The sequence below is a fragment of the Urocitellus parryii genome, chromosome 6, assembly GCF_045843805.1.
Source record: "Urocitellus parryii isolate mUroPar1 chromosome 6, mUroPar1.hap1, whole genome shotgun sequence".
Taxonomy (NCBI): domain Eukaryota; kingdom Metazoa; phylum Chordata; class Mammalia; order Rodentia; family Sciuridae; genus Urocitellus; species Urocitellus parryii.
In genome coordinates this window covers 194,631,101-194,658,966 of record NC_135536.1, presented here as the reverse complement: position 1 = coordinate 194,658,966, position 27,866 = coordinate 194,631,101, and the positions used below count along the sequence as shown (strand labels likewise).

General features: G+C 47.6%; 1 protein-coding gene across 1 annotated transcript; it reads right to left on the bottom strand.

The window, feature by feature from the left end:
- Positions 1–2,856: 2,856 nt before the first annotated feature.
- On the bottom strand, positions 2,857–22,370 carry LOC113184293 (uncharacterized). Its single transcript, XM_077800180.1, has 9 exons — positions 22,241–22,370; positions 21,782–21,877; positions 16,341–17,245; positions 10,125–10,186; positions 9,927–10,026; positions 5,469–5,753; positions 3,144–3,221; positions 2,989–3,054; positions 2,857–2,898 (listed from the first exon to the last, which is right to left on the bottom strand). Exons 1-9 carry the CDS (start codon positions 22,272–22,274, stop codon positions 2,857–2,859), a joined length of 1,668 nt encoding a protein of 555 aa, XP_077656306.1. The 5' UTR covers positions 22,275–22,370.
- Between the last annotated feature and the right edge of the window lie 5,496 nt (positions 22,371–27,866).

The following is a 27,866-nucleotide window of genomic DNA, read 5'->3' as shown; positions in this document are numbered from 1 at the left end:
CAGCAGTGGTTGGTCCCTGCTTTCTGACAGTGGAAACATGAGGTTGCTCCATGTTCCAACGTGGCCTAACAGGCTCATCTCCTCTCTCTCCGACTTGGGTCAACTCTGAAGTGGACAGATCACAGCTCCTCAGGAACGTGGCTTTGTTTTTTTTTAAATCTGGGCCATCGTCGGCTTCCACACTCTGCCTGGTCCTTCTTCGGTGTCACAGATGTGGGGCCTGAGAGCCCTCCCTGAGCAGCCCCCTCCTGCCCAGCTCTGTTTCAGGGTCTCTCTTGGAGAGAAACCGTTAGGACACTATTCTTAGGGAACGCACGTGTGAGTGTGGAGGAGCAGAACACTGTGAACTCATTCCCAGTGATTTTTAAAAATGTGTACATATGGATGTAAAAAAACCAAAAAGAACAGAAAGGTAAAGAAAGGGAGGAAAATCTTAAGTGGTGAATGTGGACGGCCCGTGTATGAGTGTTATCGCAGCATTCTTCGCCCTTTTCTGGGGACTTGATATTTTACAAAATAGGAAGGTAAAAATAAAATCCCTTCCCTCTATTTTTAATAGGTTTTCTGTAGGAACAAGATTAGACTTTTATGCTCCATCTGTTGCTTTTACCTGAGACCTCTTCATGCTTTTTAATTTTTGTTTTTCTAATAGAGTAATTTAGATTTGTTTAAATTTGCATTTAGTCACAGCTCATAGATTTTATGTTTGGTGCTTTTATTGTTATTCACGAGAAATAATTTATGATTTCTACTTTGATTTTTTCCTTTAACTCCAGGGATAATTAGAAGAGTGAGTTGGGACATTCGTGTCCCTGGGGTTCTGTGGGGGCGGGGACTTTTTGTAGTTTGGCTGTGAAGAGGCCTAGCACAGTCCTGCCTGTTGGAGAACAGGGCATCTCCTTCTGGAGTTCTGGGGAGATGTTTGCTGGAACCCACCCTCGCTGCCCTCGTCCTTCAGTTTAAACAGCTCCCGAGCCTCTGGTGAGCCAAGCAGCTTCTGGGGTGAGGAACAGCAGTGAGATCCAGGACATCTCTGGGGTCCAGAGGGGGAGCTGGGACAGGTAGCCTCTGCCTCTGAGTCCCCTGTGTACTCAGGGACCCAGGGACAGGAGGAGTGGTCTGAAGAAAAGCAGTGAGATCTGGGACACTTCACTATGGAAAAGGGCTCCTGAGGGAGAGGCTGCCCCTGTGTACGTGGGTCTTCTTTGGGCTCATCGCTACAGACTTCAAAAAGACACAGGGGAGAGCCGGTACGAGGGCACACACCTGTAATGCCAGCAGCTCGGGAGGCGGAGGCAGGAGCACTGCAAGTTCAAAGCCAGCCTCAGCAAATTAGTGAGACCCTGTCTCAAAATTAAAAATAATAAGGGCTGGGGATGTAGGTCAGTGGTTAAGCGCCTCTGAGTTCCATCCCTGGTACCATAAAAGAAAGAAAGGAAAGGAAGAAAGAAAGAAAGAAAGAAAGAAAGATAGGGAAAGGAAAGGAAGGAAGGAAGGAAGGAAGGAAGGAAGGAAGGAAGGAAAGAGAAAAGACACAGAGGAGTAAGGAAGCACTCTCTTTCCTGGAGGATGTTGGTGCCTGCAGCTGGGGAGGCGGGAGGCTGGGGGAGTCCTTCCAGGGCCACAACCTGCTAATGGGGCCACCTGTCACTCCAGAGGTGACCCTGCAGTAGAGCCCAGCAGTGGAGGAGGGGCCCAAAGATCCAGCAAAGAAAAATGTCAGCACATCCAGGGGGTGAGAAAGAAAGAACCAGAACATCACAGAGAAGAGCGGCCACCAACCAGGGGAGAGAGAGTAACCCCAACAGAGAACAATGGCCACCAACACACAGGGTGTGCATGAAGGGAGATGCACAGACCCAGGTGGTGCAGGTGGTGGGTCTCCTCTGCAGGTGGTGGGTCTCCTCTGCAGGTGGTGGGTCTCCTCTGCAGGCTGAACATTCCAAGTAGGGAATCAAAGAGAGGATGCTCTCTGCTGGTATCTGACCTGAAATACTGAATGTAGAAAATAAGACACCATTAAACATTCAAAGAGATGGAAATTATGAGGGGAAATAAAAGCAGTTTGAGAGAGTGACCCAGGATGCTAAAAACCCATGGGGTTGAATTATGCAACATTGAAGTTGTTGTGATCGAAATAATAAAAATTCAATAAAATGAAGCAAATGGAAAACAGGAAACAGTTAAACAAATATTGGAAAAACTTTTTTTCTTGAAATACTTGATTTATGTTTATTTTGTATTTTGTGACAGGGTCTTTCTGAGTTGTTTAGAGCCTCACTAAGTTGCTGAGGCTGGCCTCTAACTTCCTATCCTCCTGCCTCATCCTCCCAAGTTGCTGAGATGACAGGTGGGTGGTATCTTGTAATCCCAGCAACTCAGCTGCAAAAAAAAAAAAAAAAAAATCCATCTGGTTGAAATATTTAAAATAAAGACTTGACCTGCAGATTTGAAAGGCCCACTGAATTCTTAACAGTGTAAGACTTGAAGACGCTGCACCACAGGACACAGATCACCAAAGAGTTTTCCGCTTTATTACCAAAGGCTGTGTGTTTATATAGGTCTAAGGAGAGGTCCAGGGCTGGGGTAGATAACAGGTCGCCCATTTATTGGCAAGCTCTTCCGTATGTCAGTTCCAGAGCCCAAGAAGTTAATTCTAATTGGGGCTAAGGCTTCCCACTAGCAGGGTTTGAACGTTGGCGCCAGCGGGAACGTTTCGCACCAGTGAAAGAAACAAAGAGGAGAAAGGGGGTCGTTAGACGCCATGCTGGGGTTTTTCTCTGGGGTGCTGCTGCTGTTATATGTTTTCCCAACATTCCTCCCTTTTTGTTTTCTTAGGAATTGGGGCGTCATTGGTCAGATCTGGCTGCTTCCTGCTGTGCGGGGGCAGCGTAGGGCCTAGAAGGGGAAGTGGAGGAATGTTTGGAGGGGAAGGTCTGGGGATATCATGACAACCAGAAATAAAGCCCAGTGGCTATAGACAGCTACTTCCCTCGGGGTGAGGTCTATGAAAGTTCCCTGAAACCACAAGTCGTTGATGGCGTCGAACCAGTCCTGGATGGAGGAGATTGTTGGTATCAGCCACTGGTCCTGTAACAGAGACTCTAGGAAATATTGGAAGCATTTCCTTGACATGGCGTCACCAGCACCTGAAGAACATAGCTCTCGAAGTAAAACTGCATCACCCGGTTGAAGAGAGTCCAATTTAATTCCCGACTGTGCTGGAACAGAAGTAACAGATAGTGCAGGAAGACACGGGTCTGCGTGTTCTCTTAGGAGTTTGTATAGAAGCATGAGATAGGGCAGGTAGGACACAAGGGGAGGAGGAGTGACAGGAAAGTTTTAGTTGATTAGGAAAGGCATCCATAGAACAGCTCAAAGGGGCTAAGGCCTGAGGGGGCTCTAGGGGTTGCCCGAATTTGGGTGAGGGCCAATGGCAAAAGATTGGGCCAGGACAGTCTGCATTCAATAGCAAGTTTAGAGAGATGATCCCTGAGAATGCCATTAGGCCTCTCAACCTGACCCGAGGATTGGGGTCAGTGGGGGATGTGGGGCCTCCACGTGCTGTTAAGGCCTTTGGAAACTAGTTAAACAATCCGAGAAGTGAAGGCTGGACCGTTGTCTGACTGGATGGAGGCAGGAAGTTCGAACCTAGGAATGGTGTCAGCAGTTTTCCTGGAGGTAGGGAAGGCTTCTATCCCACTGTAAGAGAGTGCTATCCCCAAATTATAAACAGTTAAGCCCTGTGTCAAGGTCTGACCAAAGAGGTAGGGACTGTCCCTGAAGCCTTGGGGTAGGCCTGTCCATGTCAGCTGTTGAAACCTAAAGACTGTAAGGTCTTCCCATGTGAAAGCCAAGAGGTAATAAGAGTCAGGAGGCAGAGGCACTGTAAAGAAGCCAGCTTCAAGATGCAGGACTGTAAAGTTAGTGGTCAAAGGGGGATATGAGAAAGAAAAGCATGAGGGCTGGAAACCACCGAGTGGATGGGAACAACTGCCTCATTAATTAGACGGAGTTCCTGGACCAAGCGATAGGCTCTGGAGGGTTAGCACACCGGCAGTATGGGGGTGTTGCAGGGGGAGTCAGTAGGAATAAGGAGTCTCTGGGCCAGCAACTGGTGTATAATGGGCTTCAATCCCTCCCTATGGGTTTTGGAGATAGGAAATTGGGAACACAAGGAAGTTTAGTTTGGTGTTTCAGCTGGGTATGGACTGGCTTGTGGTGGGAGGCAATAAGCAGCATGGAGATGTCTCAGACCTAGGGATCAGGGGGCAATGGCCCAGTAGGTACTGTCAGGTCATTAGAGAGGGTAAGAGTTAAAGGCCGAAGGAGATGGGTGGTAGTATTCTTGGGGTGTCATGGGAGGGTGGCTCCTAATAATTGGAGAACATCTCTACCTAGGAGAGGGACTTACAGGATGGAATGACCAGAATAGTGAGTGAATGGGTGTCCCTCCAGGGCACAGGCCAGCTTTACAGTTCTGTTTGGGGAGAAGGGTTTGTCATCAATCCCCATAACTGAGACCTGGGAAGGAAACAGAGGCCTGGAGTGGGCAGGCAAGACAGAATAGGAAGCCCCCGTGTCCAAAGGAAGGTTATGGACTTACCCACTGCCTGGAGCATTACCCTGGGCTCGGAGAGGGCTGAGGGGGTCTTTGAGTCTGGGCTTCTTCAGTCTTCTGCGAACCCCAAAAGTTCAGGAGAGGGGACTGCCTGACTGGTCATACCCCTGTGTAGAGGCGCTGAGGAAGGGCCAGCCATGGGGCAGTCAATCTTCCAATGTCCTGTCTGCTTACAGGTGGGGCGTGGCCTGGAAGGAGGCCGTGGGTCTGGGCATTGGCGAGCCCAGTGACCTTCGCATCCATATGTGAGGCAAGCCCCTGGTGGGGAGGGATGCTGGGTCCCCTCTGAAACTTGCTGGAGATGTAGGCCTCAGGGCTGCTGCCAAGGCCTGGGCTTGGGGTGTTACCTTCTTTTCTGCAATGGAGCCTGCTTTAAAGCCATCTTCACCAGATCTCAGACAGGGGTCTGAGGGCCCTCCTCAGCTCATTTGAGCTTTTCCTAACATCATGAGCCGATTGAGAAATGAAATGGGTTGCTAACACTGTAGCCCTGATGGGAGACTCAGGATCCAGCTTAGTGTATTTGGTTAGGGCCTCTGTAAGGCGGTTGGGAAATAAGGACGGATTTTCATCAGGGTCCTGGGTAATGTCCTTCAGTTTATCAAGGTTAACTACCTTATTAGAAACTGCTTGCATGCAGTCGCAGTTAGGTTCAGTTATGGGACGTGCACTCGGACTATCCTTTCAGCACCACCTACTTCCCTGAGAGGACAAAGGAACCGTGAGTTATCTGATAAGAGGGGTCAGTGGGACACGAACAGGAGAAGAGAGGCCTGAGTGGGGGGGGTGAAGAAGTGAGCAGAGTGGGGGGGAGGGGGAGAGGCTCGGAGCCATCCGGAGATCCCACCCATTGCAGCCAGGTGGGACCCATCCTGCCCGCCTGTTGGAACCAGGCGGCAAAGGGAGGGGCGCACAAGTCAGGGGGCTTGCGCCCGCTGGCTGAGGTGGGATCCCGAGACCTCTCCAAGCTGCCGAGGGTGCGCTGCCGGGAGCACCAGCGCACGTGTCTGGTGGCCAGGCAGGAAGAAAAGGGAGAGGAGGGGGATGTCTCCGTGGAAGAGGAGGGGAAGTGCACAGGCAGGACCTCAGCAGAGGAGGCTGCAACAGAGAGAGGGACGCAGACGCTGTACCACTGGGAGGGAGAGCAGACATGTGGAGCGGAGGGAAGGGCGCAGAGGGGAAGGTTGGGAACAGAGAGCAGAAGGCAGGAGGGGGGGCCTGGGAACTCTTTCTACCCTTTCAGGCACCGGCAATAGTTAAAAGGTCCCGGAGGAAATTTGGATCTAAGGAGCCTTCTGGAGGCCAATGATTGTCATTATCTAGCGGATATGTGGGCCAGTCTTGGGTACAGAATCTGATAAGGATTTTGGGCTTGAGATCCGGGGAGAGAGAGTAGCCAAATTCTTAAGGAGACACTTGAGTGGTGAGGCTTCCTGTATAGGCGAGGAGGCACCCATAGTTAGAGAGTGGAGGAAGGGACAGCAGAGGGAGGAAAAGAATTAACCCGGGCCGTAGAGGCTTCCTGGAAGCGTAGAGCAGATGGAGGATCACCTGGGTGTCCCCGAAGTGACCAGTCCACTGCAAGTAGGCACAGAGGGCACAGCTCGGTTGTCACCAACAAAGTGCAGTCTGTGTGACCCTGTATGGTCCAGGCTGCGGGCACCTGATGTCAGGAAAATTTTTCCACTGGAACAAGAGAATCAAGGAAGGAAAGACAGAGCCCCAGCAGAACACAGCTCCAGGCCAGAAGTTCAGCTCGGGGCTGAACATAGCTCTGGCGGGGGGGGGGGGAGGAAGAGACCAGGGAGCCTCTCTCTTGTAAACCTAGAAGCCTTGTCACAGGGCCCGAACCAATCAGTTTGAATGTGTACCCTGCTTAGGAGTGACCAATCACCCCTGCCCGGCCTGTTCCCACCAATGAATGTGCTAATCACGTCTCAGAGTTATTGTTTAATTTTCCCGAGTCTCATGATGATTTGTTCTGATGTATGCAAAGCCCCCCACCCTCCCCAAAAAGTGTGCTTAAGCTCTGCTTGACCTCTGCTCTGGGCTCTGGGCCGCTCTCCCTTCCTGAGTGAGCCTTGAGCCTCAGCGCGCTGAATTAGGATCCTCTTCAATAAACTCCCTCCTGCCCATTGCATGAAGCTGGTCCTTTTGGGGGTGGTTCCTCAATAAATAAATAGAACCTGAGATCTGGGAGGCCAGCCTGGGACACAGCCTGGAAGGAAGGAAGGCAAGGAGCGGGTTGGGGGAGCGACTCACTCCCCCGTGTATCATGGACTTCCACAAGGGCCACTGAGGAAGTCACCTAAGGGTCCACCCGCTGAGGAATGGACAAAGAAATTCGATGCATGTGCACTCAGCCCAGTGACCCCATGACAGCACGGGTAGGACCGGAGGTTATCTAGTCTGCGAAATCGGCCATGCACAGCAAGGACTTGACTTCAGAGGGGCCGAGCAGGAAGGTGGTCACCCGGGGCTGGGGACACAGGGGTGTGAGGGGCGGGAGAGGCCCTTCAGGGGGTGCGAGGTCTAGTCAGGGAGAAGGAAGAAGTTCTGGGGTGACTGCCTGGTGAGAGGGCGAGAGGTGGTGACAAGGTACATTTCAAAAAGCTAGGAGCAAAGAGAGAGAACCAAAGGAAATGACCAGTCCTGGATCCGCGGAAAGTCCAGAGGAAGGTCCACATCTGCAAGGAAAGATGCAACAAGTAGCCTAGACCACGCCAGCAAAAATAAAAATACAAAATAAAAAAGGAAGAGAGAAATGATAAAGTGAGACAGTGAATCTAAATTAAATGGAGAGAATAAAATAAATTATGTATCCCTTTTATACGAACCTCAAACGGGCCAAATTCTCCTATTAACACCCAGATCCACTAAAGAGAACAGAGCCCAGCCGTGTGTGTTAGGAATACTGCCAGAATCCTGTGCCACAGACACCCAACTCACTGTGGTTTAAACATGTAAAACATGGGAGTCTGGGGTAGGGGTGCGGAGGGGGGCAGCTGCCCAGCAGCGCTCTATCTCAGCTTCCCTCACTGTCGCACCTCGGTTGGACTTGGTGGCTTGCCTGGTGCTCTGACCCCAATCCTCATTCCTAAGGGATCCACCCCTCCCTAGTCACCATGCGGTTCTCATGATGAGACATGATGAATGCACATGGCTACTGACCACCAAAACTAGATACACACCAGGTGCAGGCTTCTTCCTTGGTCACCAATGACAAAGGACCCACACCCCATGCAGCCATATGGGTAAGCTGAGGAAGAGCCCACCGTGGGTGAGATGGGGTCCGGGCCACTTGCTCTTGCAGATCACGTGTGCCATCTGGTCCTCTTGGGCTCAATCCTTAATGTCCCACTTCCATCCTGGCATGCCCTCGGCCTGCCTGAGCTTGTGCCTTAGTTGCTCTGACTCACTGTGGACAGTTCAGGCTGCAGGGCCATTTGCTCTCCCATGGCCAAGGGCTGCATCCCTACCAGAGCCAAGCAGCCTTCAGGGACTGTCCACTGAAGGGTGTAGATGACACAGCTTTGCTCCAGAACCCAGGGATCTGAGTCACGATTCTCCCAGTGATTCACCATGACTCACTGTCTCTCCACCACATCTCTAGCACCACGAGGCCCATTAGGCCACAAGGCCCAGTCATTGAGGCTCCTTGCGCTGCAGTGTGGACCTCTGGAAGCCCTTTCCCCTTCTGGCCCCTCTCAGAGAGAGCACCTCCTGGTATTTGGGTCGGAGCGTATCCCCAGGTCTGGAACCGTCTAGCTGTCTCTAGAACTAAAGAAGTCCACCAGAGTGGCGATTCCTTTTTTGTGGCAGGAAAGAGGCAGTGGTCTAACCCTTACTTTGGAGGAGACATCCAACATGCCTCACACATTGGCACCTGTGATGTTTGGGATCTGCATCTCTCGAAGGCTCATAGAGTGAAGGTTGGTCCCCAGATGACGGTACTCTTGGGGGTTGGAGGGACCTTTAAGAAGTGAGACCTTGTGGAATCCAGAAGATAGTTCACTGGGACCTTCCCTTGAGGGGGAAGGGAACTCTGGCCCTTCTTCTCTTTGCTTCCCAGCTGCCGTGCGGTGGGCAACCTGCTCTGCCCTGAGGCTCCGCCGCACCGCAGGCCCAGCCACTGGCCCAACAGACGTGGACTGACACTCCTGGAACCAGGAGCCCAGTGAACATTTCCTCCTTTATGTATGTATGTATGTATTTGTCACAGTGATGGGAAGATGACCGACACAGGACCCTAAATGTTCTTTCTCTGGCAGCCCGGCACCTTTGAAGAATTCCCTCACACCCTCTGGAGTGCCTGTGTCCATCTGGGCCACTCCATTCAGTCTAATTAGCCAATGTCACTGATGGAGGGGACCAGTGTGAGGTTCTGTGGACACAGAACCCATCCAGGCCTCCTCGATTACACCATGAAGGAGGACTCAGGGGTTCCCACCGCTCCGAGGCACAGCTGCACTCGTACCGCCGTCCATTCCTCCTGCATAAAATCTCTCTGATCCCCTCTCAGGGATGAGAAGGTCCACCCGGGTCGGATCGGTGGCGCCCACCACACACCAGGGCGGTGCTAATCTGCACACTGGGCACAGCAGCTGCTTTGAGGCTACTGCCCGAGTCACAGTCATCCGTCCTCAGGCCTAGGATGTATCTGGGATTTGCAGGGACCTGATGGGTGTGTGAGGCATGATACGATGGGGATGACCACATCGGCACCGTTTAGGTTTACAAGGTGACACTGATCTCTGACATTCCTCCCGACAGGCGGCAGTGTTTGGGTTTGCTCCCTTGGCTGGATCAAGGGGCTGTGCTTGGGAGCTGTTTCCCCTGGCCTCCCTCCCTCCGGCAGCTCTGACCCCACTGGCTAAGCGTGGGGCTGTGCCTATTGCTAATCCCTGCATTCCAGCTGACCACTGGGGCAATGACCATACGCTTGACCCACAGGCTTCTCGGACCCACCGCAGTCCACACTTTGACCAGGATTTCATTTCCTGCCCTTCATAAGTCCTGGTTTAATAGGGAGGCCATGATGATGCTTCGGAACTCTGGGTATCAGTGTCAATTTCAATCTAGACCATGGGGCAGTGGTTCTCAAACTGCTAGAGTGTTCCTGTGTCTCCACACCAAGGCCACCTGCCACAGTGTGACAGGGTTCTCCCAGGGACCCAGCCTCTCCTTTAGTCCCAGTGTGTGGAGTCACAAAGCCGGCTCAGGTCTGTTGTGAGGGTGACCATCCTCACCTGCCTGATGGGGAAATATAAATTGTGAAAACGTGTTTCCTGGTGTGGAGGGATACAGGTTCATCCATTCCTATGTCTAAGATCAGGGACAGGCAGGGTGGGTTCTGGAAGAGGTTGGCTATTTGGAGCCTGAAGATTTCCATTTTCTCCTCGAAGCTAGAACAGAAGAGGGCGAGGATGACCTGGGTCAAGCCCGTGGGGGACTGCTTGAGAGATTGGGAGAAACCAGGCAGAGGCAGCCACAGGACCCTGACCCTATCCCATAGTAGGGGAGGTCAAGCCGGACATGAGGAGTGGGGGGCCGGGGCCTGCGAGCCTAGTGGGCAGAGCTCCAGAGGGTTAGCTCCCTGAAGGAGCAGGTCCTTCCCCCTGGGGCCATGAGACAGGGCATTGGGAAGAGCCCCAGCCTCATAGAGGACATCCAGGGGGGGACCTGATGTGACTCTGGGTGCCCAAAGCAGACAGAGAGTGAGATGGGGCGTCACTCAGAGCAAGCAAACAGCATAGTGGTTCTTGCTTTCGGGTCTCAGGGGCCGCGCCTTGGGCTTGGGTGGATGTACCCACCCACTGGGCTGCAGGAAGCCGAGGAGCTCAAGCCCAGGGCTCAGCATCCATTGAGCCAGTGGCAAACACTGTGGCCAGCAGCCAGTAAGCCAGCTTCCCCTGCCCCACCAAGCAGTCACATGGCACTGCCTCCCAAGGGCTCCCCACCTCTCCGCTGCCTGCAGGGCTGGCTGCTGGTTATTTATTACCTACAAGCAGCCAGAGAAGGTATGAGGCCTGAGCTTCCACCCAGGGCTGGGAGGAGAGCGAGTCCTGCAGTGCAGATTTAAAGGAATAGTGGAAAATAAATAGTTGATTTATAATTTTGTTCTGTGAGTCATATATGGTCAGGATATGGCAGAGAGAGTCTCACTGGTAAGTAATTGATGATGCAGCTCCGAACATGGGATCAATCACCAAGGGAGCTGCTGTGGTTTGAATGTGTCCCCTGCTACCTGCCAAGAGCTGGAGACTTAATCCTCAATGCAGCAGCCTTGGGAGGTGCGGCCTCATCAGGAATGGATTACTGCTGATTTCCAAAGGGCTGAGGCTGGGAGTTTGGCTATTTTCTCTCTCTCTCCTGCCTTCTGCTACGGGGTGACACAGCGAGAAGGCCCTGGTCAGCAGCCACTCCACCTGGGACCTCTCAGTCCCCAGCGCTGTCTGTTGTCCACTACTCAGCCTCGGTATCCTGCCACAGCAGTGCAACATGGGAAAAGACAAAGGCCAAGAAGCCCTGAGCCAGCGCCCTGAGTCCAACCAGGCACGGTTCATGGGGACCCCATGCAACACCGGTGCCTAGGACCAGTGAGCGCTGGGTACCTGCAGCCCTGGGAGCAGGAGGCCAGATGAAGACGGGTGAAGATGAGAACAAGGGCAACGCCCCTCCCCCACAGCCTCAGCAGTGCATCCATGCAGCCCCCAGCCCCAAATTCAGCTTCAATGTGAAACACAAGGGCTGGGGATGTGGCTCAAGCGGCAGCGCGCTCGCCTGGCATGCGTGCGGCCCGGGTTTTATCCTCAGCACCACATACAAAGAAAGATGTTGTGTCCGCTGAGAACTAAAAAATGTAAATATTAAAAAATTCTCTCTCTCTCCCTCTCTCTCTCTCCCTCTCTCTCTATCTTAAAAAAAATGTGAAACACAAGGTGGATGAGGAAAAGATAATCCTGAATGGGAGTGGTTCTCAATCTAAAGGGGCTAGGAAGTCACAGAAGTTGACTTTGTTTATCCGATGGCCTGGATTAGGCCTTTGTTAAGCAGCTGGGGACTCAGAGGTAGAAATGAAATTGTTCTGGAAAAGGAGGTCATTTGGGGGAACTACACTCATGACTTTGAAATCTGTATTCACCATAAACCTAAGGCAGATGCCCAAGTGCTATAGGTGGGGGACATTCTTTTCCTTTCCTCTTTCTTCCCAGTCCCAGAAGGAACTGCTAACCCATATTATGGGATCATTCCTATTCTCCCTTTAAAAATTAAACTTGTATTTTGAGGTAACCATAGATTCACAGGCATTTGATATTTGTAAGAAATGATACAGGGAAATCTCAGGTTCCTTTTACCCAGTATCTTCCAATGCTAATGTCCTGCAAATATACACAAATCACAGCCAGGACATTGAGAGCCATACAGGCATGCTATGGAAGGTTCCATCTAAAGCGAGGTTATGCTTGGGGCCCAGAGGCTGAGCGCACATGAATGCAATGGTTTTGTGTACTATAAAGAGAAGGCTCTGATATCCACCCACGGGGACACAGCTGAAATGAGACCTCTCTCCAGAGCAGAAGGCAGAGGCAAGAGAGCCCTCCCTCGGGCAGCAGGGCCACAAGCAATTCTTTATCTTCCTGCTCAGCATGTGCAAAGTCTAATGGAGTCACCTCCACAGAGACCATCAGAGCTCTGTGATAATGGGGGGTTGGGGGCAATAGCTGAGGGGAGAGTCTCCATGAGAAAAGTCCTGTTATATCAGATGTCTGTGAGGGCACAACTGGAGCAAGGTGGCATCTTCAGGCTGAGCTGTGGAAATTCAATATCAACCCTCTCCAAAGACACACGCTCTCTTGATCCTCCACTCGGTCTCCCCTGATCCAATATGGTGCACACCCAGACCCCAGTCATCATCTGGAGCCTGTGAGGATGTGCAGGTTGCCCTGTGAACTGACCTACAAAGTTCAGGACGATGATAATGGAAAGCATCCTAGTGCTATCTACTTCTGCCGTACTTCAAAGAGGAATAAACGGGGCTGGACTAGGCCACACACTTGGTTAGAAACCACGTCAGGATGAGAAGTCAAGTGGTCCCGCTCTGTGTCCTGTTCAGCAATCCAAATAAAAATCAAGTGTTTTAGTACAAGAATTCTGTTCGCAGCCTCCCTGCACCAGGGTTGCTCTCTGAAGCAGCCTCTCGCTGGCGGAGCTCTAGCTAAAGGAGAAGGCAGGTGAGTAGGACCCTCTGCCTACTGTGGCGGGCACCAAGCAGGCTGCCCGCAATTCGACCGTTGGTAAAGCACCCAGGAAACGACTGGCTATAAGAGGGCACCCTCTCCTCATCGTTACAGGCTGGGTAAGTAACACTCTGGGAACTCAGACGTTATCAGGAGCCCACTGAACCTCTATTCAAAAACTCCCCTTCCAGCGTCTGGGGTGAGAAATTGCTTGGAACTTTAAAACAGATCTGTGTCTCCAGAGCACAGGTACTTTTGCTTTGCAGGAGGCAGGCGAGGCTTCCCTGGCTGGCGTTTTTGAGACACCAACCTGTTGCTGTCCATGCCAAACAGGTAACAGTTATGGCAGAAGACATCTAACTTGTACACAGCATTCATGAGAACATGCTAAAGGATTCACTACCACAGGAAACACTTCATTCCTGAAAACATTCTTCTTTTTTTTCTCTTCCTCCTAATGTTGGTAGTTCTAAGTGCTAGATGTTTTTTACCCATGGGGTCGAAAGGTACCTAGGTATATAATTGTGAGTGGGATGGATAAGAGGGGATGGGTAGTGGATATGGGTTTATTTGTGTGTTAATTTTTAATATAAATGCAGGATGTAAAGCACTAATGTAACTCAAAAGGTTTCAGTGAACAAGTTTCAGCAGTTCAATTTTATAAACAATAATAAATAAAAGTGTTAAATTTTTCTGGATATGCCAGCATTTGGATTTTTTTAACAGGTAAATTTCTTATCGATGGCAACTAAATGGTTCTGGTAGCATTTTTATCATACTGTAGATTCCATCCATTCACTATGCTTCTTGAGTTGTTCTACTTTCAAGTGTGTTTTTAATGGTGTTTTTCTTCTGTGCTATTTCTATAAGAGTCTGCTATTAAAATACATTAAGCTATGAAAGAGTTTCTTGCTATAAATCACGACCAAGGGAGCACCATCCATCAAAAAGGCAGACAGACATGCCAGAAAGCCGCTGTCCTTCCTTGCACTTTCCAGGGGCTTTTGTGGATTCTCTGGCCGAGAAGGGTCAAAAACGTCAGTTAAAGACATAAAAGCAGCATAATAAGAACATATTTTCATCTCAGTGGATTTCCCTACAAGATGGGTGGGGTTTTTTTGGTACTGGGGATTGAACTCAGGGGCACTTGACCACTAAGCCACACCCCCAGCCCTATTTTGTATTTTATTTAGAGAGTTGCTTAGTGCCTTGTTTTTTGCTGAGGCTGGCTTTGAACTTGTGATCCTCCTGCCTCAGCCTCCTGAGCTGCTGGGATTACAGGCATGCACTGGGCTGTTTTTGTTTGTTTGTTTTTGTTTCTTTTTTAATATTTATTTTTTTACATGTAGTTGGACACAATCTTTATTTTATTTTTATGAGGTGCTGAGGATCGAACCCAGGGCCTCACACATGCTAGGCGGGTGCTCTACTGCTGAGCCACAATCCTAGCCCCCCAAGCTGATTTTTGATGAGAGGTTGAAGATGCTGAGTCTAAGCAGACTTGGGAGCCAGACTGCTTAGACTCAGACAGGCTCCAGGTCTTACTAGCTGTACGACCTTGGGCAAGTTAACCTCTGTGTCTTGGTTTCCCCATCAATAAAAAAAAGTATCTACTTCATAGGTTGTTATGAGGATTAAGCAACAGTCTCATCATATTATTTTACATGTATATGTTACTTAGAACAATGCCGGACACACAGTAAACTCTACAGCAGAGTCACCTACTGTGAGTGAATACCAAGGTCTTCTTTTCTTTGGATGTGCCACAATTTACTTGGCCAATCCCCTATTATGGTGTATTTGGAGGTTTTAATTTTTTTTTTGGTGTTATCCAAAAGAGGATAAATTCTCAGTAAACCATTTGGAAATAAATGTCTACAATAATCTACTTATAAGTCCCATTGGACAGGTGGGTGCTATTTCCTTCTCATTCCCTTGGTGGCAGAGTAGGCTAGGAAACATAGAGTCCAGTTGGGTGGCCATGTAGCCTTCTAACACCCATGGGCAGTTCTGCTACTGAAGGAAGAGGACCAGGCTTGCTGGAGGATAAGAGTCCACCGTGCCACAGTTGCTATGCGCCAAGTGCATGGGGGATCCTTAACACCCGTCCTCCCCCGAGACTACAACTCCACGGGAGGTAGTTAAACCACATAACCACAGGACTTACCTTCCACAGCCATACTTCAGTAGACGGACATTTTTGGCGGGGGTGGGGTGGGGGTGGTACCAGGGATCGAACTCAGGGGCACTCAACCACTGAGCCACATCCCAGCCCTATTTTATATTTTATTTAGAGACAGGGTCTCACTGAGTTGCTTAGCGCCTTGCTTTTGCTGAGGCTGGCTTTGAACTTGCAATCTTCCTGCCTCAGCCTCCCAAAGCCACTGGGATTACAGGCATATGCCATCGTGCCCAGCATAGTAGTAGATGGACATTTTTTTAAAAAGATAAATTTTTGCCATCCTTTAACTTTCAAACTCCATCAACTGGTTTTAGATACAGTAGTTTTTGTAGATCATACATTGGTCTTAGTATTTTACTTTATTTTTTGGGTAGAGGAATTTAATTCAGGGGCAGTATACCATTGAGCCACATCCCCATCCCGTTTTATTTTTTGAGACAGGGTCTTGCTAAGTTGCTAAGGGTATCACTAAATTGCAATCCTCCCATCTCTGCTTCCTGAGCTACTGGGATTACAGATGTGCACCACCATACCTCACAGATTTAGCTTTCTAAATCATCATTAAACTACTTCTGACTTCTATGTGGCAGTTCAGTTTATTCTTATTATTTGTGATAACTTATGTTTGATTTCCTTTCAGTTTTCCTTCTTGAGGTCATTATACTTTGTTTTTGTTTCTTTTTCACCTACTTTGCTTTTTCTATCTTCATCAGTGTCCACTTTATTATTTTAAAAACCCAAGAGAAATTTCATTAGAAAACAAAGGGAAGGGCTGGGGATGTGGCTTAAGCGGCAGCGCGCTCGCCTGGCATGCATGCGGCCGGGGTTCGATCCTCAGCACCACATACCAACAAAGATGTTGTGTCCGCCGAGAACTAAAAATTAAATATTAAAAATTCTCTCTCTCTCTAAAAAAAAAATGAAGGAAATCGAGAATGCTAGCCAGAAGGATTCTATTTAATGCTGATATAGCAATGACTTAAATGATTCATGTGTTTACAAAAGGCCCACGTTTCATTTTTCTATTAAGAATAGACTATTTTCTGTAATAAGTTTGATATTACTTCTGAAATCTGACTTCTGGTTAAACAACATTTCTGCTAGGACATTTTAATCCATACGTCTTAAAATTATAAATTTTCCTCAACAACTTTAAATACGTGTGAAAGAAAGCATTCACATATTCAAATGTTCTTATGGTTTTACTCCTATATGAATTCTCTGATTCCCATTAGTTGTATTTGTGAAGACTTTCCTACTCATGTTGTTGTGTCGGGGTTTTGCCTTCAGATCCTACTGATGTTCTATGAGTTTGGCTTGTGACTGTTGGTTTCTCCACATGGAGGGTGTTGATAGGAGTTTTCTTCTTGTGTGTTTTCCTTTGATGTTTGGTGAGGGCTGACCTCTGGCTGAAGGTTTTTCTACATTCGTTGCATTCATAGGGTTTTTCCCCTGTGTGGATTCTCTGATGCTTTGTGAGGGCTGACTTTTCATAGAAGGTTTTCCCACACTCAGGGCATCTGTAGGGCTTTTCTCCTGTATGAGTTCTCTGATGCACTACAAGGTTGGATTTCACACAGAAAGATCGCCAGCATTCGTTGCACTTGTAGGGTTTCTCTCCAGTGTGGGTCCTCTGATGTTGAGTCAGGTTGGATTTCACGCAGAAGGTCTTCCCACACTCGTTGCATTTGTATGGCTTCTCTCCCGTGTGAGTTCTCTGATGCACTGTGAGGGCTGATTTCTGGCAGAAGGATTTCCCACATTCACTGCATTCATACGGCTTCTCTCCTGTGTGAGTTCTCTGATGTTCAGTGAGGTTGGACTTCACAAAGAAGGATTTCCCACATTCACTGCACTCGTAGGGCTTTTTCCCTGTGTGTGTGCTCTGATGTTGAGTAAGGCTCGATTTCTTCCGGAAGCTTTCCCCACATTTACCACAGTCGTAAGTCCTCTCTCCTTTGCGACCGCTCCGGTTTTCAGTGAGGTGTGACTTCCCACTTATGGCTCTTCCACTTTTCTTATTCTCATGAGGTTTCTTCTCCAAGGTCATTCTCTGATGTTGAGAGTACACTGACTTCCTGCGGGAGGTTTTTTCACATTTATCACCTCTGTCAGTATCCTCTCTGGTGGTCTCTCTCTGAGTTAGAGTGAGGTGGGATTTCCTCTCCAAGGCTCTCTTCCTATCATCACGCTGGCTTGGTGCTGTGGTGTGAGTTCGCTGATGCCTAGTGAGGCATGATTTATCACGAAAGGATTCCCCACACTCTGTACAGCCATAGATCTTCTCTCCTGCGTGAGTTTTCTCATCTTGACTGTGGTATGACTTCCTTAAGTCTTCCTCACTTTTGTGACACTCATTAGTATTTTCTCCTGGGCACATTCTCTGACACTGGGTGAGGTTTGATTTCTTGCGAAAGGATTTCCCCAATTTACTACATCCAACATGCTTCTCCCGTATGGGAATTCTTTGATGTGCCTCTTTTGGCTTTCCGCGTGACAATTTCCCACTTTTCCTGAATTCATGTGGTTTCCTTTCCCCAAGGATCCTCATATCAGAATTGACCTTTAACTTTTGGTTGAAGGTTCGTCTGTATTTGTCACCTTTAGAGGATGTCTCTCCTGTGTGAGCTTTCTCACATGTAACCAAGGGTGTCTTCCTACGAGAGGCCTTCCTACAATCATCACGTTCGAGAGGTTGTTCTGGAGATGAACTGTTCTGGACACAGTCCTCATGAGGACTGTGGGGTCTCTTCCTCTGATCATTTCCACGGGGCCTGCTCCTTGTACGCATTTTCTCCTGCTTCGTATCAAGGATCCTACATTCACTGAAATCAGGAGACTTTCTTCTTAAACGGTTTCTATTGCTAATAATTAATTCTGAAACACTTTTTAAGCTTGTTCCAAATGAGTCACAGTTATGAGACGTTTTTCCTGAGGGCACTAGGTTCGTGGTCATCTCTACTGTTTCTTTTAAGGTCTCCTTTCCCTCCTTGGGGAGTGTTTTGCTGTGGATAAATCCAGCTGGTCTTGAATATTTGTCTTCATTTTCTTGGCTTTCTTTCATGTCGTTGGCTCGCTGGGCTTCTAGAAATATGAAAAATTAACCATACATTATACATCTTGGCACCTGTCTGAAGGAAAGGGCTTGTACACAGTGCCCTGTGCTGAGATGATTCTTGGGTTTCAGGCAGTCTCCTGGGTGGACAATAATCCTAAGCAAATGTTTCTTCTAGTCTTTTGGGTTTTATGAAAACAAAGCCAAAGCCACATACTACACTAGAAAAAGAGAGAACGCTGAAAAAAACATAAGTAGCTTTGGATTGTTACAAACATGACCTCAAAATGGGTAGAGAGCTTGAAATAAACACAAGAAATGGTGAACTGGGAACAAAGGATGTCAAGAACATGATTGATCCAAGGATGGAAGATATTTGAAACATGCAGTAGAGAAGGGGAACCCTGAACAGCAGGCAAGGAGGAAGAGGGTGCCCAAGGGAAATAGCAGAGTGAGGAACAGGCTTGCAGAAGATAAGATACCAGATCCCGATTTCTCTCCCTTTCTACCATAATCACCACAGGAGCATCCTTAATCCATTCTATGTGCTTCTCGTCTCTCTCCCCTTTCCAGACTGCACACCAATCCCAACTAAAGTTATGGAGTCACTCACGTCCTCAGGTCTAAAGGTCAATCCTATAGTTCAGGCCCTATGTCTCTATACAGCTATGATACGGGAAACAATGTCCAATAAATATTAAAATGGATAAGAGGACAAGCCATGACTACAGCAGGATCCAATCCCCTCCATATTCTGATGAGTGGCACTATCATTCAGTTCTACCAGAGTTAATCAATAGTTATCCATCCTGGTGAAAACTCTACTTTCCCTCTTTCAACCCATTGACTGACTTTACCAACTGGTGGTGATCTATCACACACTGAATGTTTAAATAGACTTTATCTTTTTTAGCATGGTAAAGTGGAATGGAGAGTACTGTCAGTTCCTGCATGTGCCCCATTCCCACATATGCACAACCTCCCCAACATCAACATCTTCTACAAGAGTGGGTTTTTCCCCTGTGTGAATTTATTGATGCCCATTACTAACACTCATAGTTCTTAGTTTACCTTAAGGATCACTCTTCGTGTTGTACATTCTGTGGGTCGGGACAAACGTATAATGAGAAGTATCCACCATTATAGTATCATACGGAATAGTTTCACTAAAAATTCTCCATAAATGAATCCTGTTCATCCCTCTCCCAGCCCCTACAACCACTGATCCTTTTACTCAATAGCTTTGTCTTGTCCAGAATGTTGGACAGTTGGAACCATACAGTGTGTACCGTTATGGACTGTCTTCATTCACTTCTTGGTAAGTGTTTCAGGTTTTCCCATGTCCTTTGATGCCTTGATAGCTTGTTTTGCTTTAGTGCTGAATAGTTCTATTGTCTAGATGTACTATGTTTCTTTATCCATCCACCTACTTAAGGACAACTTGGTTGCTTCCAAGTTTTGGCGATTATGAATCAAGCTCCTTTACACACCCATGTGCTGGTTTTTGTAATATAAATTTCAACTCCTAACATTTAATGCTATTTTAATGTTTTCCTCTATTGCTTCTCTTTCCTGTGATAACTAAGCTCTTGGTTATTGGATTGTTGTAAACAATTTAGCTGAGGGTGATTATTATTATCTTCTGTTACTAACATTTTATGAAATAACATTAACTGTATGCTTAAAAACATTTGACTTGGGTCTGGGGTTGTGGCTCAGTGGAAGAGCATTCACCTAGCACATGCAAGGCACTGGGTTCGATCCTCAGCACCCACCACATTAAAATAAATAAGTAAAATGAAGGTATGTGTCCAATTACAACTAAAAAAAATTTTTTTAAATGTTTGGCTTTTCTGCAATAGATAAAACAAATAGAAGTCAATATCCCAACAAAGAATGTGACATTAGATTTTTATGCTTAGATTTTAAACTAGATTCTTACACCTAAATTCACGATATATGCTCATGAGCTAATCCCACAAGTCTACAATGCTGTCAGCTCCTGTCAGATCAGGCTAATTCCATAAATTGTTAATTTCCAACCACAATCCTACCTCCATCTTTTCCCTTTATTTGATACCTGTTCTGTCCTCTACTTGGAAGCCAGCTATCCTTCAGGACCATGCCACAACCCACTGCTTAAAAAACATCCTCACCCCTTTAAGTTCCAAATGTAGTCAAATCTGCATATAAAACTGTCTTCAGAATATATTCTACCACTATTTTCCAGAGTGCTGTATGCATAGTTTTTTTTTTTTCTCTACATCTTCCCAACTTCCATTGCTTTGGCAGCTTTTCCACATTATTATCATCATTATTTTTACTTTGAGACTTCAGCGGCCTCCAGTCTCCCGTGAAGGTGGAGATGGAGATGACATTGTGTTTTCCTGTTCCTTGTATCTTCTGGGTGAGGGGAAGAAGGGACGCTGCTGACGTGACATCCCTGCCTCTGCAGTGGAACTCACTCCTTGCTTCTCGACTCTCTGTCCATGTGGCTTCTGGACACCACTCTGACTCTCCACCTTCATCCTGGATGGATGGGCCTTCTCAGTCTCTCTTGCTAGAGTCCTGCGTCCTCTTGACCTTCAAAGGCTGTGCTAAAAGTGTTGCCCTTGGCCTGTTCTCTCATCTGTGATCTCACCCAGGAAAACTGGAATCTTGAGCAGGACCAGAAGCCTTCCCCAGCTCCCTGTGTCACACTCTGCTCCTTCTCCTCGCTCCACCTGCTCGGTCCCAGGGCTTCCTTGTTGCTTTCTCAAGGACACTTTTGTCTCAGAGGCTTGGCCCCTGCTGTCCCTCTCGTCTGGGAATCTCTCTGACCACCCCTGGTTCACTCAAACCCTCCATTCAAGACCCATCCCACTGTTCCTATTCAAATATCCACCTCCTCTAAACGGTCTCCCTGGCCTCCCTTTCTAAAAGGCCCTATCAGACTCCACCTTCTCCATCTGACTTTAGTTTTTCATACTGCTGATGACTGTCTACCCTATTATATATTTATTTGCTAACTAGACAATTCTTTTTTTTTTTTTTTTTTGGTACCAGAGACTGAACCCAGTGATCCTTATCCACTGAGGCACATCTCCAGCCCATTTTACTATTTTATTTAGAGACACAGCCTCGCTGAGTTGCTTTAGGAACTTACTAAGTCGCTGAGGCTGGCTTTGAACTCACTATCCTCCTGCCTCAGCCTCCAGAGCAATAGGATTACAGGTGTGTGCCACCATGCCTGGTGCTAACTGGACCTCTTGATAGAAGTAAAACATTTGCTTCTGTGTCCCCGAGGCTTAGAATGTGACCAGTGCACAGCGTGTGCTTGTTAAGCATATGTTTAATAAAGGAAAAAATGAATTCATGCACACTGACCAGTGTTTGGCACAGGAGGAAGGTGAAGAGGAAGGAAAACAGAAATAAAGATGTAGGATGAAGAAAGCAGAAATGAGGTTCTATAAACACCAAGTGAATCTTTCTCTAAAAACCAAACAGGAAACAAAGAACAATTACTCCTGAGAGTGACATTAGGAGGGCCCATGATGTGTAAGGTATGTGGCCACCTCTTTACTCACTTCTAAACATCAACAGCCTCCAACAGATTTCCAAAAAAACCTTTCAAAGCTACCAAGCCCCAAACTGGCCACCCAGGATCCAATTCTCCAGCTTCTTTCCATCTGACCTCAACTCACCAGCGTGGCTGTGACTTGGCACCTCCCTCTTTAGTATCCACGGCTCTTCTCCTTGCTCCAACCTGCATATCAGCTCAGGTTTGGTCACACAGTGTCCTGTGATGGGAAATGACATGAGACTTGGCCATGCTGCTTAGGGTTCAGGCCCTTTGAAGAATAGAAGGGAGAAGCACATGTGACCAGTGTCTGGCCCTGTTCTATCACAGCCAGTGGCTAAGCCTCTGCCTGGGGGTGGGGGGTGCCTGTCACCATGTCAGAGCTGGGGCCAGTGGCTAAGTTCCCTCCCTGGGGGGCTGCGCATCTGGTGAAAAAACCTTTTATCAGGGAAGTGAAAACAGAATATTCTTTCAAGTGTCATAGACCCAACAATCTCAGCATCAGACTTATCACCGTCTACGATAATTTGGCTCCCAAGATAGGAAGTGCATGCTGCCGGGGCTGCGTGGCAGCTAGGCTCACCCAGTGACTCCAGGTGCCTGTAGTTCTCCAGCATCACGTCCCTGTACAGACGTCTCTGCGCAGGGTCCAGAAGCTGCCACTCCTTCTGGGTGAAGTCCACAGACACGTCCTCAAACAACACGGGTCCCTGCAACAGTCCAGGCCTGCTCAGTCTCAAGTCCTCAGGAGCACACGACATGGGAAATGCTGCTGTGTTCGCTCCACCAGGAAGAGTTACCACTGTTGTCTAACCCTGCCTTCCCTCGTGTTCCAGTTTGTGGGAGAAGCAGAAATCATAACAGAAACACTGGGCCTTTACCCTTATTTATAAATTCATTGATAACTTCATAAAACAATTTGAATTTCCTCTGCATGTCTGGATCTGTTCTGGCTGCAGAAAACACTATGAAAAATGAGACACTGGTCCTGTTTTTAAGGATCTGAAGACTGATGAGAACAGTTTCTATCCACATATTCATGTGCAGTAATAAATAATATGAGATGTGGAAAAAATGTGAGGTCAATCTAGACTGAGGCCAGAAAGAGGGAGGGAAGTTAATTTTCCTTCATGAAGGAGACCAGGATTTGGGTTTTGTGTGAACACGGGCAGTAGCATAAGAAAAGGCACAGACAACGTTAAAATCATACCTGAAGATGAGGGAATTAAAAATATCATAAGGGAAGAAGGTTAGGAACTGGGTGAGATGAAGAAATATGGAAGTATCAGTAGTCAGACAGAAATTTTGGACTTTCCCCTACAGACCAGAGATAGCCAAAATATAGCCAGCCACACCGGCCTCTTCCAGTGCAGTCCTGGTTCATGGTGATGCTCACTAAGCAGCTGATGAATGAGTGCAGAGTGTCTCAGAAGCGACAAGTTCAAGAGCAAGTGACACTCCTGGGTCAACACATGGGCTGGGCACCCCAACAGCAGAATATAGAGATGGAAAACCTCTATGGTTATTACCGCGGAGGCGTACAGGAGGGGCCATCAGCAAGGGGGAAGTTTCGACAAGTTTCTGGAACTGGGGCTGGGGCTGGCTCAGTGGTGGAGCACACGCCTGGCAGGTGTGAGGCACGGGGTTCCGTTCTCAGCACAGCATAAAAATAAATAAATAAAAATAAAGTTTCATCCACAACTAAAAATATATATTTAGAAAAGAAAAAGCAGGAACTGTCCCAGGGAATCTGTGAGAACTTTGCTACCAAAGAGCAAAATCGAGTCCTGTGCACAGGGGTACAGCTCTTGTTTCAGGGCAACTCTGGGGAGACAGGGCCGGGGAGGGGGTGCCCGAGCTTGCCTCCCCCCCAATCTATACAGCCTGAAGGGCATGTCTGTGGACATCTCTGGACTCCTCCCGATAAGGCCTGAGGCCAACCCTGTCATTCAGGGGAAACTGCCCTGGAAACAGTGCCCCGTGCTGCTGAGACACCCATCAGCCATCTGCACTGACTGAATGGGGTCTCTGCTTTCCTGCTCACCCAGAAGACAAACCAACACAAAAGAGCCTGAACCCCAGAGGAAATCAACAGCCTGGGGATTAAGCCTCCAGAAGACAAGGCTTGATGTCTGACGGATGGATTTAAAGTCAATGAAAACAACAGCCTGAGATGAATAGATTGGAAGCTGGGAAAGAAATTTAACTATCATTGAAGAGATAACGTTTAAACATTCACATCAGTATCTTAAAGTCAGCACAAGAGAGGGCCTTGCTTCCATAAATAAGAGAAGCTGGCTGTGAGACAAGAAAGAGCACCCGGCTCTACACAGATGCTAAATATTTTGTTACTGATTTGGGGAAAACAAAGCCCTCCAGAGAAGGCTTGGAAACAAATGAGTAAATCTCTCCATCACACTCACAAAAACCCACAGAAAACTCGAAACGATGAGATAAAAGTCGAGGAACACAGAGAGGGGACCGGAGAGAGGCTGCAGTGGGATTTCCAGGTGGCGAGGGCAGAGAGGGAGCGGGAAGGAAGCAAACACAGAGACACTGAAAACACCCCTGAGCCTCCAGCGCTTCATCTTTTTAGGACACATTCAACTGCCAAGCAGGCGGATCGCACAGAGAACAAATAAGCAGCGCTGCCCAGGGAAAAAGCCAAGGCCAGATAAAGGAGGGGTGAGGAGGAAGGGGGAGCAAGCCAGGGGGAGGGGAGGTTTTATCTACAAAGGAATGACAATCAAGCTCCCACACCACTCCTCCCCAGATGCCTAGAGATACTGCAGATTCTTTTTTCTCACAATACTTTGAGAGGAAAGGATTTCAAGATGGAATCTTGAAAGTTGCTCACTCAAAGAACAGAGCAGGGAGCAGGGCATCCTCAGGCACCCAGGCTCAGACAGCAGACCAAACAGCGAGCCGGGCAGGGCTACAGGGGCCACCACCCAAACTCAGCAGGACCCAGAAAGAGAAAAAGACACTCAGTTGACAATCGTGGAGAAAAGACAGTGGAGACTGGGGAGAGCCGTCTGTGAGGGGTGTGCCGGCAAAGTGCTTATGGCTTCAGACAAAGCCACACTTGTGGGTGCCAATTCCCAAGACTCTAGGACAGATGCTACAATGGTGGTGAACCCCAGGCAGGCAGGTCACACCAATTCATCAAGGGCCGTTCTGAATGAGGTCATAAAATCGGCCATTGAAAACAAAGGGCGTCTGCTCCTCTGGTGACCTGGGACTGTCAGCTCCAAGGGTCTGCAGGGAGCATCTGGGACCCCCTTTCCACCTGAGTAGGGTTGACAGAGTTAGTAATGAAAACACAGGCCCATGGGTTACACTTGAACTTCAGATACACAACAAATACGTCTGGAGCGTGAGTGCGTCCCCTGCTTCATTTCATGTGCCCCGTTCATGTGCTCCATTCCAAGTTCTTGGGCAGGCTGGAATGGAAGCACATAACTTACTCTCAAAACTGGGTGGAGAACTTGCTGTATTCTTGGACTTGAAGAGATCTCCATCTGGCCAAACATCTAGTGATGTAGCCTTTGAACTACTTCAGCTGTCAGCTTTTGAGAATCACTTAACTCTTTATAGCCCTTAGTAAAAAGTTTGTAATAAAGGTATCTGCCCAATAATGTGGTCAAAATTACATGAGTTAATCCTGGTAGAGTTAACACCTGGTAGGAATAATATCAGAATTTAGCAGTGGCTAGAATATAATATGCAGCCCTAAACTGTAGATTATATTAGAGATGACCAACTATTATGATTTAGTCACTCTATCTGAAAACTGGGGATGGCAAAAAAATAACCAGAAGATGTATATTCAAATTTAAACTGTAGTTAGAATGTGTGATATAATCACTAACAAAACATTTAAAACATAACATTTGCTATATAAAAAGAAGAAAAGAAAGTGGAAAAACAATTAGATGATTCAGACAATCTCCACAAATCTGAGATGCAGGAGGGCTGCATCTTGTTCAGGTGACACAGGTGAAAAATATTCCTGATGTTGATAGGAAAATGTGTCGTATGTTCTAACACCTCCAGGGTGATCAAGAATAGCATCAAATGTAGACTCACAAAATGAGGAAAACAGAAATTCAAATCACAATGCAGGGAAAAGTCAGAAAATGAAGGAAAGACAAGGGAGAACAATGCAAAGTAACTTTTTCTGAGAACAAGAAGTAATAAGGAAACAATTCACCTGGGAGGTATTCATTTTCTTCTCTCCTGGAAAAGTTGAGAGAAGCGTGAAGCCAGGGCTGGAGGGGAGGGAAGGAGCACAGAAATCATGAGAAATGATTTTTCGTCCCCTGGAAAGTCCCCAAAGCCTTGCTGAAAAGCTGTACATCTGCTGACAGATGGCCACATGAATGCCACTGTTTCAGGAGGGGCAGGTGTCTTGCCAAAGGGCTCTTGCAACCCTTATATAACCACGTGGAGCTCAGAGAAGCAGGCATTTCACTGGGGAAAGTCGTTATTGGTTTCTTACTGGTTTCTTGACATTTCCATGATCTACTTTGATTTACTAACAGACAATCGTAGATCATGAAAGTCATTTAAGAAAGATCTGGTAAACAAACCATGTGATATCAAGGATGAGATGCAGGGTCTCCAGTGCAGCATGAAACATGGTGCACCCTGCACTTTTTTTTTTTTTTTTAAATGTCTGTGATTTACCTTAAAATGTTCCTGTAGGGGCTGGGTTTGTGGCTCAAGTGGTGGAGCGCTCACCGAGTATATGTGAGGCACTGGGTTTGATCCTCAGTATCACATAAAAATAAAATAAAGATATTGTATCCACCTAAAACTAAAAAAATAAATATTAAAAAAAAAAACGTTCCTGTAAAGGGAGGTAGAAAGGGGATGGGGGAAAGCGTATGGATGGATGAATGGGTGTGTGTGGGTGTGGGTGTGTGTGCACATGCGCATTTTGAGGGATGAAATAAAATTGTCTACATGCTGAACCTGTGATAAGTACCTTAGTATTTTTTCTATTTCTGTATGTTTTAAATATTTCCATAATAAAAGTATAAAAATGATAAAACAATAAAAACATTATAAACATTTGCTCATTTACTTTCCTAAATATATTTTTAACTCCTTGAGGTTAAAGAATTTCTGGGTCTCTACGGACTGCAGAGTTAAGGGTGTAGAAAGAGTTTCTCTTTTTCCCCCCTGTTTTTTATTTGTGCATTATAGTTGTGCATGGTGGTGGGATTTGTTGTTACATATTTGCACAGGCACACAATGTAACAGTATAATTTGGCCAATATCACACCCAGTATCCCCCCTCCCCTCCCCTCCCCTCCTCCTGATCCCCCTCTTCTACCCACTGGCCCTAACCTGCTTTTTTTCTTTATCCTCTTAGCTTCTACGTACGACCTATGACTCTTGATCCTCTGAGTTTGGCTTATTTCACTTAACAGAATTGTTCTTAAGTTCCAGCCACCTTCTTGCAAATGATATAATTTCATTTCTTTCCTCTTCTCTCTCTCTCTCTCTCTGAATGAATAGAACTGTGGGAGGAGTGTCTGGGGGGAAGAGACAGTATCTCCCTGGCCTTCTTCCTAACCAGCTTGGCCAGTCCTCCATGCTTCCTCTTCTCATGCTGTCTGCCTCTGGTCACCTCCCTCAGCCCAGCTCACCTCCTTCCTTGTTGACTGACAGTTCTTGACAACCTCCCGTATGGGGATGTTATTCAGGGCAGAAGGACCAGGAATTGCTTCACAGAAAGCAAATGTAGACTCTGCCTGCTTCTTAGCCTCTGTCTTGAAGCTGTGGTGCACCGGACCTGGGTGGTGCTGGGGATCTTCCGGGTGGGATCCGCTGTCCCCTCCTTCCTTCCTCCCAAGAGCTGTGGGATCCAAGGAAATGTGAACCTGGTTGGAGGGAATACATTTGAATAATCAGAACCTTCAGCTGGGTCCCAACTCTGTCTTGGAATTCACCATCCCCAACAATGATGGTTCCCCCAGTGAGATGCCGGGACCCATAGCATCAGCATTATACAGGAAATAGGCATTCAGACCCACCCCATCAGGAGCTGTGGTGGGACCCAGCCATCAACTGGGTTTCACAAGCCCTCCAGGTGTTTTTGATGCATACACGTTTGAGAACTGCCAGAAACCTGGCTCTGGAGCCTGAAAACTGCTGAGGCACAGACAGGCGGCCCCTGATGGAGGGGACTAGAGCCTCAT